The sequence below is a fragment of the Nestor notabilis genome, unplaced genomic scaffold (assembly GCF_000696875.1).
Source record: "Nestor notabilis isolate BGI_N333 unplaced genomic scaffold, ASM69687v1 scaffold3615, whole genome shotgun sequence".
NCBI classification, from domain to species: domain Eukaryota; kingdom Metazoa; phylum Chordata; class Aves; order Psittaciformes; family Psittacidae; genus Nestor; species Nestor notabilis.
Window position 1 is genome coordinate 50,726 of NW_009928680.1, and position 12,005 is coordinate 62,730.

Here is a 12,005-nt window from a genome sequence, read left to right on the forward strand (position 1 = left end):
ACATGCTGGGACAGACACAACAGGAGATATATTTTTCATGGAGGTAGAGACAAGATTAATATTAATGCAACTGGTAGCATTCATTAGATACTGTTAGAAATCTTACGCAGTATTTTGTGCTCTCAGGTATGTGATGATTGCATTGTGCTGAGAAGCAACATTGGAACTGTATATGAACGTTGGTGGTACGAGAAGCTCATCAACATGACTTACTGTCCCAAAACAAAAGTGCTGTGCCTGTGGCGGAGGAATGGTCAGGAGACACAGCTGAACAAGTTCTACACAAAGAAGGTGGGCATCTTGTTTAATACACACAACACTGAGGGAAAGCAGCATAGAACGAACAAATCCTGGGTGTTTTATATTCCATGTTTAATCAGAAAATAGTATTCTCTCTCCAGCACTGGTTAGTGAACTGCAGTGGCTGTTGAATAGCACTGACATCTGAAGCTGGCATTAGGCCTTCTCCTTTACCTGAGGACAGTAGTACAGCATGATGTAATTTAAGATATTATATGTGTGCTTTTACTTGGGTTTTTTGTTTAGAAGAAGGAAAGCAGCATTAAGTACTGAGTAAATGCCTACATTCTCCACTAATACAAAAGCCCTCTTCTTCTCGTTATAATTAAGTGCAAATATAAAGAAGTAGTTTAAACCTGCTAGGAAAACTCTAGTAACTCTTAGAACTCAGTAATTGCTACACAATAACCAGCAAACAAAAGGTGAAGATTTGTAAATGCGGGTATAATATAGAAAGTTTATTATCTTTGAGGTATATAAAGGGATTAGAATTCTTCTTCAGAAAACTCCATTTATACAGACCAAGTCATCATAATGCAGGTCTGAATACAAAGGGAATTAGGACAAAAGCAGTGTGCTACAGAAGTTACTTGGAAAATTAATTGGTTATATCTTGGGTTTCAGATAGAAAATGTTCTTATATTTTATTTGGAGATTATGGCTTAAATATTGTTTGATACGAGAGAGGGGTGTTGGAAGAAGGTGAATAGAAGAATAGGGCATAAGGAAATTGATATGAATAACAAAAAGATAGGTTAGATGAGCATGACCAGTAACATTGATTGCTGGAAGCTGAAAGGGAGGATTTTGTGATCCTCTTTTGAGGCTTTTTCTACAGTGGGAAGCTGAGTAAACTTGGTTAGATTGCTCATGAGCATGTACCAAGCCATGAACTCCTCACTAGCTTGTACTATGAAATGATATGAGTTTCTGTGTCATCTTGAAAAATAAATACCATCTAGTAGTTAGCTGTGGTCATTATGCACCACAAGGGGCTTGTTCTTTGTGTAGACTCTTTGAATCTTGCTGTTCTTTTCCCTTAGTAATTTGGAAAAACAACTTTGTATTGCTCTTTTCTGTGTTAGTGTCGGGAACTATACTACTGTGTGAAAGACAGTATGGAGCGAGCAGCAGCAAGACAGCAAAGCATTAAACCAGGTACAAGACTTTGTTTGTTGGAAACAGTTATCATTTAATCTGCAATCCAAAAAATATATTTTTATTAATTACTTCATGGAATGTAAACTCCTTTTACTTGGAAATCTCAGGGTAGTTTTGTACATCTGTGTATATGTAGTGTCCTAAGTGTTCCACCCTCAGCTAGCTGGAAGAGCTTGGAAGAGCTATCATTTTCTTCCTCCTTCTATTTATTCAGTTTAATTCAGGGAGTAGGAGGAAAGACTGAACTTTCACTGAAGGTAGAGGAGGCAAATATGTCTTTGAAAGCTATATTAAGAATTGGGCAATAATGTAGTATTTAAGAATGTGTTTGAAAGCCATCTTCCAGGGTTCAGTGGTTCTGCACAAATGATAATTTTCTAAAAATCAAGCTGAACTGAATGTTGCTAAAGAAAGTAGATGAAAATGCCTAGACTCACATCTATTAATGTCCTCTATTAAACTGTCATTGTTGTAACCCTGCTGACATTTTCATTGCTGAATGAATAAAACAAAAAATCATCAGGCTCAGATGTACTTAAGACTATGCTGTCTGTGGTATTATGTGATTGCAGTGTCTTACCATGCAGAAATGAAATAATGGCATTTAAAATGAGCAAACAAAACCCCAGTATGAACTAAATAAATACAGATTGAGCTGACATCCATATCCCTTCATGTGACCAGGATGAACTTCGTTACAATACTTAAAAATCAAGTGGTTCTCAGTGTGCTGTCATTAGTGAGAAGACTCTACTGAAGTGCTTCTGCCATTCTTAGCAGTATCCTCTTGCTATGCACATCAAATGGAAATTGTTTGTATTGATTTATATTTCTTTTCCACATGCCATGACTTGGCTGACTGCTTTCTATTTTTTCTCTCTTTTTCTCTGGGTATTTTCATTTGTTTGGGTTTTTTTTCTTTGGTTATTTTTTTATAACCATCCCAGGCCCTGAGTTGGGTGGTGAGTTCCCTGTGCAGGATATGAAAACGGGTGAAGGAGGTCTTCTTCAGGTCACACTGGAAGGAATTAACCTGAAATTTATGCACAGTCAGGTATGAGGGAGAAATCTATGTGAAGACTGTGAGCATGAAGCTTTTTGCAGCACGCTTGTGTATGTGTTTCCTCTTCCTGGAGTATCAGCAAGGACAAGGCATAGCATGATGGGGGTGAAAAAGCATACGTATGTTTACACGTAAACACACATGCATATATAAATATATATATATAATGTGTGTAAAAAATACACTGAAATGAAATATCCTCAGGAAAACTATAATCAACTGAAGAAAAACATGGATACAGATTCCAAGTTACTGTTTCTGGTGGTCTGATTTGCCTAAGCACAAAACAAATGGTAGCCAAGGGACAGAAAAAGTGATCCTTAGTAATCTAAACTACCATAATGCATCACACTGAACATATCCTGATGCCATAAGCAGTGAACCTGAAAAGCACAGTTGTTGAATATTGCAGGTACAATGCTAAAATTTGAGAAATCAGCTGTAGAATTTGGTATAAAAATAAAATGGGAAAGTGGCTCTTGCTGTAATCCACGAAAATCAGGCAAAATTACTCTTTTTTCCTTCCAAAGAGTGGGCATAGAGGAAACACAACTACAATTGTCATTTCTTCCTTTCTCTGGATGTTGTTTCTGTTGCTTCCTTTGATCCTTGTTTTTTATTTTGCTTTGTGTTTTTTTGTTTTGCTTATGAGATTAAATGCATGTTATGCTAGACAGTAGAATCAGTTTTTAGGGGGGAGAGAGAGTGTGTGTGTGTGTGTGAGAGAGAGAGAAAGAAAAGCTTCTGTCAGTCCTCTGTGGAGTGCTTTTTCCTTTCCTCCTGACTAGACTTTTCTCCCCACACAAGCTTTGTTCTTCTTTGAGGATACATCAGTGTAGATCCCACTGGAAGTGCACGTGCATCTCAAACACACATGCTCAGAATCTTTAATACTTCTCCCAAGGTCACAGCAGCACCATGTGTCTCTGAGTTTGTATGTGCCAATATAAGGAGTGCAGAGTTGTGAACCTCCTTCAGTTTCCTTCCTATTACCAAGGTAGAACCTGGACTACGGCTGAATTGCTGTAGTATTTCAAACCTACTCCCTGACTTAGTTGTAGATTTTAACTTTTTTTGGATATGCTGAAATGTGAAAACTGCAAGAGGAACTCACTGGTAGCACAGAATGAATTTTCATAGTCATTGGAAATGTCAGGGCTAAAGTCTTTGAAAATTAAACCCTGGTCTTGAAGCAACAGTTTGATATCATTATAGATGGACGTACTAGAAATTGCTTTGTCCTGAGGTTAGGACACACCACAGGGGATGTTCTGTTTGTTTCTCCTTTTTTAGCTTCTTCCAGAAGTAAAAAACAATGTTGAGCTCAAACTGTTCATCTCTTGAACAGTTTATGGAGATAACTCTATTTCATAAGCGAACAGCCAGGCACATACACATTTGCAGTTAGAAAAGATATATAAGAAGGTAGCCATATATTCATGGTTTCTTAAGCGTAACAGGCCTCATTGCAAGACAAAAAAGACCACTCAGCATTAAGCATATACTGAGCACACATGCATGTGTCCAAAGGAAAACCTCCAAATTGTAGAACATACCCTTGTTCTTAAAGTCTTTTTTAAGACTGGAATAATATTCTGAAATAAACCTTGGGGAAATCTGATACTGATTATTAGGGCCATCACCAGTTGAATTTTGTACCACAGATTCTGAGTCCAGTGCCACCACACACACTTGTAGAGTTCTACCTTCATCATATCCTTCCTTGCAGAGAAGAGTGCTCTGATTTGCTGTCTGTGGTGAAAAGGACAGTCTGTGCAGGTCAGACCCAGGAAGTATGCCAGCTGTCTCTCCCACCTGAAAGATTATTCCTCCTTTTCATCCCTTTCCCAGTAAGGCTGTAGCCAGATGAGTTTCATTACTTAAGATGGATATTGAAACAAACACAGTTCTGGAAAATCGATTCAATATGTTTAATTCTTGGTCTGTCGGATTTCCATTGCCAGCTGGTAAGGGCATTCAATACTGTTTATGTGGGCCTAAGACATACCCTTGTTTTTCTTCTCAAAACAAAGTGTCCAGGCAGATATCAGAAGTCTGCCATGTGAGGGTCTGTACAGAAAGGACAACTGTAGCAGTTACATAAAGGGCTCCTGCTAGGTGTACCATAAAATCACCTCCAATTTTCTTCATTTGGGGAGCTAAGGGATGTTTGCATTCTTACTCCAGCGCTCATCAGCCAGTCTGCTTGCTTAATAAAAGCTCTGCTATTCTAGATGAATTGTCCTTTCCACTTCTCATACAAATTTTATGAATTGCTCCCTAAGGCAGTTGATTTCAGAATATATATATGAGCATGATTAAACTCGGGATCTTGCAGCCGTTTCTCTGGGTTGAAAAGGGCTTTTTCTGTGTCTGTTGAGTTTGGGTGAGGATGTTGACCAACAAATGCCTACAGGACCTTGTCAGGCACAGCTTTCTCTTCATCTGCCTCTCCTTACTCCGTATACAGGCTCTGTTCTTGGGGACCCTTTCAAAGTACTCTTTTCCAACATTGCAGCTTAGTAAAGGAAGGGATTTTTGTTGCTCTGTTTGGTTGGATATCATAGAATTAATTTAGAACATTCAGAACAGGGATTTCCAATTTTTTGTTTAAAAAAAGAAGTAAATAAATGGAGTCTGTTCTGCCCCACCTGAGAAGATGGAACATACTGCTCCATTGCTTTCATGAAACTGTTTTTGAAGGCTCTTGATTTGCAGTGTGTATCCTTTCTCTTACCACCTTGTGAATCCCTCAGGAGATGTCTTAGATGCATGGTGGGCCAACCTATTATTTACATGTGAGAATTGTCTTTGTTGCTCACAAATGGTCTCACCAAGCCAACAGAGCACATGAGTTTAAGAAGAAAAAATGTTCAAGTCTACCTGTGCCTATCAGGTCAGAGGAAGCCCTTTGGAATAGGGAGGAATCAAGTGTCCCTGTGGCATCAGCAGATTAGTCTGAGTTCACATCTCCAAATTCTGTTATAATACTGGGACTCAGTAACTCTTATCTCCATTATGAATTCATCTGTGTCAAAAATAGATGGAAGTTTAATAAAACGCAGCAGGCACATGCCCATCTACAGTAGGATCCACACTGAATGCTCTGTCTTGAAGAACCACAGTTTCCCTAGGGTAAGTAACTGTTATTTCCTTTACACTTGTTTTCTGACTGAGTGAGAAGAGAGCATCTCTGTCCTTTAAACAATACAGCAAGGAATTGCCCATCGACTCAGATGTCTTCTGAAAATGGGTAACTTACTGTAATTGTACCAAACACACTAAATTCTCATCTTGCTCATACCTCTTGTGGAATTGCAGCACTCCTGGACATTATATTCAGACCATGAGCACTAGGGGCAGTCAGGTCTTTTAGGCAGCTTTACTGTTACCACCTTAAACAACCATTGTTTCGCCTGAGCCTTTCCACTGGCTTTCTGAATTTTGTACTTTTAAGACTACTAGCAAGAAATTCTCACGGAAAACACTGCAGAAAAAGGAAGAGAAGTGCAGCAAAGAAAGTTCTGGTTTTGACTTGTTTACTCTGTAACTGTTCCTCAAAAGATAAGGTTTTTTTTGACCAACTAAACTAATACAGAATAAGGGCAGAAACAGGGAAACAAAAAAGATGGGTTGCGGCTCCTTTCCCTTGAGTGTAAGCACAAAGTAAGCTTTAGGTTTTCGACTAAGTAACTGGAAGGTTAGTTGTTTTTATATTGAGCAAAAAATACCCTGGGTCTGTTTGTTAGTTCTCTACTAATAAAAATAACAATAAAATCCCTTTGATTTGAACATCAGCCAGGCTGCTGTCAGATATGAGGTACAGTTACTGATCTCTACCCATACAGATAAGCCTGATTCTTTAAAACTCAACAATTTCTGGTGTTGACTTCCTTTGCCTTTCTTGGGTAGTATATCATCTGTGATTACATGGCTATTGCTGATACTGGATTCAGAGGGTTGCAGAGTTTTCCTTTCCCTTCTTTCCAAGACAACAGAGTTTCTCTAGTAACATTTTTAATAAAGGTCCTGAGTTCATGGTGTCTGAAGTGTACAAGCCACTGAAAGTGTCAATCCAGACTATTACTATATAGACTTGCAAGGGTCTCTCTAAGGTATTGGTCAAAGATTTATACTGAACTCTAAGGCAGTACTACTCTCAGTGTTTCTCCTGCATTGAAAAAGCAAGTATATTGGAAACTGGAATGTGGAATTGACTCCTTTCTACAGCTTCTTCTGTCTGTGTACTGATCTGACCCTTTTGGAGATGTGCACATAAGAAGGAACTGTTCTGTATCTTGAAATAGATTGGATATTGAACAAACTCAATATGCTCAGAGAACTTGTTTGGTTATGCAATCTTGGCATCTACATTCTGGACTGAGAAACCTAGTCATGCAGTTCAACTGTTTTTCTTTTGGGGTTTACATATGTAAAGTGTAAGTTTGAAGTAGGTTTCTTTTCCAAGTGACTGCTCATCTAGCAGCAGCCATACACAAAGTGAACAAACAATAGAAGGGTCTAAACTCTCCGGTCCTGCTTAAAGCAGAAAACTGGTACTGACTGTTAGAGGAGACAATTCCAAGAGTAAGTATGCACATTATAGATCATAAGCTCTAGTAAAATCCTTAAATGGCAAGGCTGTCAGGGAGAAGGAAGATTAGTGGTTCTTCACTGGATTAAATTGAATACTGATGGGTTAGGAGGATCAGTGTCAGGGTGGGAAGTAGAGTGCCCCTTACCTGCCCTCTGTGCCGGAGGAGGATGCATGGAGGGGCAGAATCTAACTGGGATGGATCAGAGGCTACAAATGGTGCCAAATTTGGGAGCCAGCTTTTTTCTCGTCCCCCTCTTCTGTTGTATTTCAGGTGTGTTGATATTCTTTTTGCAATAACTCATTTGAGTGCCTGAAGGGGTAGCAATGTTGGATATGTCAGAGTTACTAACTCCTTCGTTTCTCTTCCATGCTTTCTCCTCCTGCAAGGAGCGGAAGGTACTTCATCTTCTGCTGTCTTCGCTTCTTAGCACTTTTAAGTTATTTGTTGATTTCTAGCATTGTGGCAAGTTTGTCTTTTGAATATTTATTTCACCTTTTATTTATCTATTAAACTGTAAATGAACCGGTAGTGTATGCTATAACACTTCAGGTTGTATCTTCTGTGATGATGTTTTTGTTTCATTTTGGTTTTTAGTTTAAATAAAAACCCCAACAAAACCAACCTGACTAATTTTATGTTACTTTTCTTCCTGTTTTTGTAGGTTTTCATAGAGCTGAATCACATTAAAAAGTGCAATACTGTGCGAGGAGTCTTTGTCCTGGAGGAATTTGGTAATTACATTATTTTGATATTAGGTCTGTACTCACATGGCAGTAACTCAAATTTCCAGTCTTCAGTTGCACTTCAGTTTCAAAGATGGGAGAGAAATGTAGATTGCACATGAGGAGTTGCCTGAGAGAAGGGTGACTAAACATAAAACATACTAAGATTTGTGGCCTAGGTGCTTTTTGTTAATAGACAGAGATGATGTTCTGAGTCTTCTGAAGCAAAGAAAACAGTTAAACTTGGGTGTGTGTAGGAATTTTCTGTGGTATGTTCCTTTTTCATCTGAGAAACCACATTTTTAAGCAGGATTTATAGCTGATCTTTCTCAACATGCTATGCTTTCATTACAAAAAATTACTGTTAATTGCAAAGCTTCCTCTCTGCTCTATGTGGAATTTCATTATGTTGTATGGACCAGAAAATGTTTTTTCAGGTTGCACTTGATTTATCCTGTGGTTTTTGTTTCAGAACATGACTGGTAAAGGGTAGAAACGTAAAGGTTAAGGAGAACAGAGAATTTGTTTGGTCAGGTACAAGATTCTGCCTACAGTCTAATTTGAGGAAAATTCTGGTTTACTATTCAGTGTTAGTGGCAGTCACGTTATACTTTGCTAGTGTCTGAACAAGAAGCGTGACTTCAGATGCAGCTCTCCAGAGAAGTGATCCACATACTTCTCTTGAAATAGTCCCCAAACCCATATTGGTTTATTCTTCCACCCATCTGTGAGACATTTGTCTAGGTCTTAAGTGTATGTATGAAACATTTCAAAAGAAGATGAAATTTACAATGTTCTTGCCATAGCAGATGAGCATCCATACTTTGGCCCCTGTTCAAAATCTAACCCAGCAGCTCCCTTTACCAAGACTTGTTGTTCCTTGGTGCTGTGAATAGAATGTTCTGGCTGAAAGATTCTCTCTTAGAATATAAAAGACGTTTAATATGAGATTGCTAAAATTAATAACTCTGAACATAATAATGTGTTACCTCCTTTCAGTGATACAAAGTTATAAGCTTATAAAGTTATAAAGCCTTTCTGACTGTTGCAGTTTGCTTGTTGTTTGCCGTAAATTAATCTCCCAGAAGTTTGGGATTTGAATTTTTAACAATTTCTCCCCATTTTCTAGAAATGTTGTTTGTGGTTCAGCTGATCAAATCAGTGTTTTCAAACCCTGAAAGTTTTCTAATAGTTTAGATGTTCAGAAGTTGTGCCTTATGGCTGCATATTCCTTTGATACCATGTTTTCACCCTGTCAGGCCTGATTCATTTTACTACTTACACAAATTGCTTAAGGCTGTGAAAGATTATTGATGAGTTTTACAAAGAGGAGAGTTCAGAAGCCATAAAGTCAGCTTAAAGAATGACTTCAGCTTCTGAAACCCTTAACTTAGAAGAAATTACTTGGATCAGAAATGAATTTTGGATCATTTTGGAGAGGTTTTAACTCAAAGTATTTCTTTTAATAGTTTGTTTATATTGCATAAGAAGACAGATAGATATTCAACTTCTGTTAATGGCTCCAATAGCATTTAGCCCCTAAATGATGACTGTAATAACTGTAAGAAAAAGAGCCTTTTTAACAGAATATTTTGTAATCAAAGGCTTATTGCAAAAGCTAAAATTGTGATAATGGAACTTAGGGTAATTTTAAGAAGAGTTAAAAATAAACCAGGAGTTGGACACTACAACCAAAACCTGAGAAATGAAACCAATCAAATGAAAAATACCCTTCTCCCAAAATAGAGGTCATAGACAAGAACCAATTGAAATGTACCAAATGACATTCACAGTTTGCCCGTCCAGCTAATAAACAGAAAGAAGAAAGGAAGAAAGATGTTGCAGGGGAGCAAAACTTTCTTGTGCACAGATGAGAGACTACCTCAGAGCTGCTTTTTTAACTGTCATGAAGATGAGAAGGTACCTGTCCTGTTCAAGAGAACTTAACATGCTAATTTGTTAATACTAAAGAACAGCATTCAGCAAAAACTTGTGTGGACTTGTTCAGAGTGAAGGCATTTAGCTGCGTTAAGCATTGTGAACCTTGCAGTCAGATTAGAAAGGTAGAGAGCAGTGAGCATGCATGCTCCAGCCTGGTGAGAAATACTTCAATGCAAGATTGGTTTACTTGGATTTGCCAAGCACAAGTGCTCCAAGTTCAGTGATAGCACAGCAGTGTTTGTGTTAATGCTGGGTTTAGATGGCAGCATGAAAGTTGGAATTGTAATTTCAGAGCAGGATGCAAAGCAGAAGTTCGGGAATTGTTGCCCACAAATGGAAGTGGAGATTTAAGTAAGTGAGGAAATGTAAGGCTCTTCCCTCTGGAATTTGAGTTACTGCTGCGTACTTGTGCTTTACTTTCTTGTGGCCCCTTCACCGCCGCTGCTATGAAAACCTTCATTCTCCAGCAGGTAAAGTGTTGTCCCCTAAACTCATTCTATGCTAGTGCCATATTTTCATTCACAGGACCAAAGGCTGCAGGATGGTGCTTAATAATTTAATCCCTTCATCCACTTAGTTCAACAACATCAGGAATGACTTTTAATGTTAGAAGGAAAGTGCTTCTGCTAATGTCTTCATTTGAGGCTGGGGTCTTTTTTTCTTTCTTTATTTATTCCTTTTGTTTTCTGCAGCAGTAGTGCTTTCACTTCTCTGAGCATAAATCCGAACCCACTCTTTTTACTCTTCCTAACTCAGTCCTCTCAGATGAATTTTCCCCATTGGAAGGACTGTACTTAAAGCAGTATACAGACTGTGAAATGGGGAGACCTTGCCTAGGTGCTCTCTGTTGCCTCTTCCAATTCTCAATTATGATACAGGACTTACAGTTTCCCTTCTCTCCTTCCCTCATGGCACAAGGTCCTTACAGCTTTCCCTTCCTGCTTTTTGAAGAGTATATGAACAGTTGTATGTTACCCAGTGGGCAGTGAGACTTACACAGCTGTAAAAGTCCTACCCTAGTTGGCTGTGCACCAGCCTCACTCCCACTTTTATCCCCTGGTGACATGGAGTTAATTTGGAACCATCTGGTGCCAACGGGTAAGGTAGCTTGGATGTGCACCTCCTTATCCTCCCAGCTCTAGTCACTGGTTTCACTGGGGCAGTGCAGCCTGGGTGTGTGCTTCGCCTGTTTCTCAGTCCTTAATGTAACAGCCAATCCAAGAGAAGAGAGAATTGAATAAATAAACAAAACCATTGCTTTTTACAGTCATTTCTGCACTATTTAACTAGCTTTTCTTTTGAGAATGACATACAGGATATATGAGAATTAGTAGGCACTGGTTTGTGTTTAGATGACTTTCTCCAACCCAGTCTGCACTGCCTATGTTCGGCCCCTTAGAGTGTGATCCATCTCCCTCTCCAGCGTTTAGCTGTGTCATCTCATAAAAAAGGTGACATCTGCATGAATAGGTTTTGTTGTGGACTTTTCCTAGTTACTCATAGTGAACTCATCTGCCTCTGTTTCTTTTCTTGTCACTAGTACTATATGTAATAAGCCATTTACCCTTCCTCTATGAACGTGGTATGATTTGGTTTTGCATAATTTCTGTATTGCTTCTTCTAAATCTTTTTGATGTGACACAAATTTCATGGCAAATCTCAGCTGTTCTGGAAAGGGAAGTATTGACAGGTGGTCTTGGTATTCCACTGATCTTAACATTTTAAATTTGCCATTTGTATGTTCTTAGTGTGGTCTTTGTTCTCTCCTGGTGATTTCCTGTGATATCTGTTCACAACAACCTTTGTAGACCAAGCATGGGTCAAAGGCACAGTTCAGATGCAATGCATTCCAATGGGATGGTTACACCTTGCTATTTTATGCATTCCACAGTGAGAACAAAAGGCAAAGTTTCTTTAGCTCTATTAGGCCTGTTTCCTTCCTGTTAGTAGTTTGGGGCAGTTGAAGGAAGCAAGATGAAATCTTCTGGATAATAGGTTTAGTATTTTTTCATCAGTGCCCTGATCATCCTTATATATAAAGTCTTACAGAAATCAACAGCTATTTTAAGAATATGTGTAACTGAAAACAGTATTTTATTTTAAGGCAACTTGTTCAAAAGCAAGGAACGTTTTCAGTGAGTATGTCAAGTAACTACCATCACACACATCCGAGACAGGAGAAAGAATGTCTTGAGAAACTTGAAATAGAACTGGGAAAGA

The 12,005-nt window shown here is 38.6% G+C and overlaps 1 protein-coding gene across 1 annotated transcript in view; it reads left to right on the forward strand.

The window, feature by feature from the left end:
• MADD (MAP-kinase activating death domain) overlaps positions 1-12,005 on the forward strand; it is a 52,498-nt gene that overhangs the window by 37,364 nt on the left and 3,129 nt on the right. Inside the window, 5 exon segments of the mRNA XM_010014618.1 lie at positions 1-43; positions 127-291; positions 1,386-1,458; positions 2,409-2,515; positions 7,784-7,853. The exon segment at positions 1-43 is cut by the window's left edge and continues 77 nt beyond it. Of these exon segments, the coding sequence (XP_010012920.1) occupies positions 1-43; positions 127-291; positions 1,386-1,458; positions 2,409-2,515; positions 7,784-7,853 (458 nt within the window).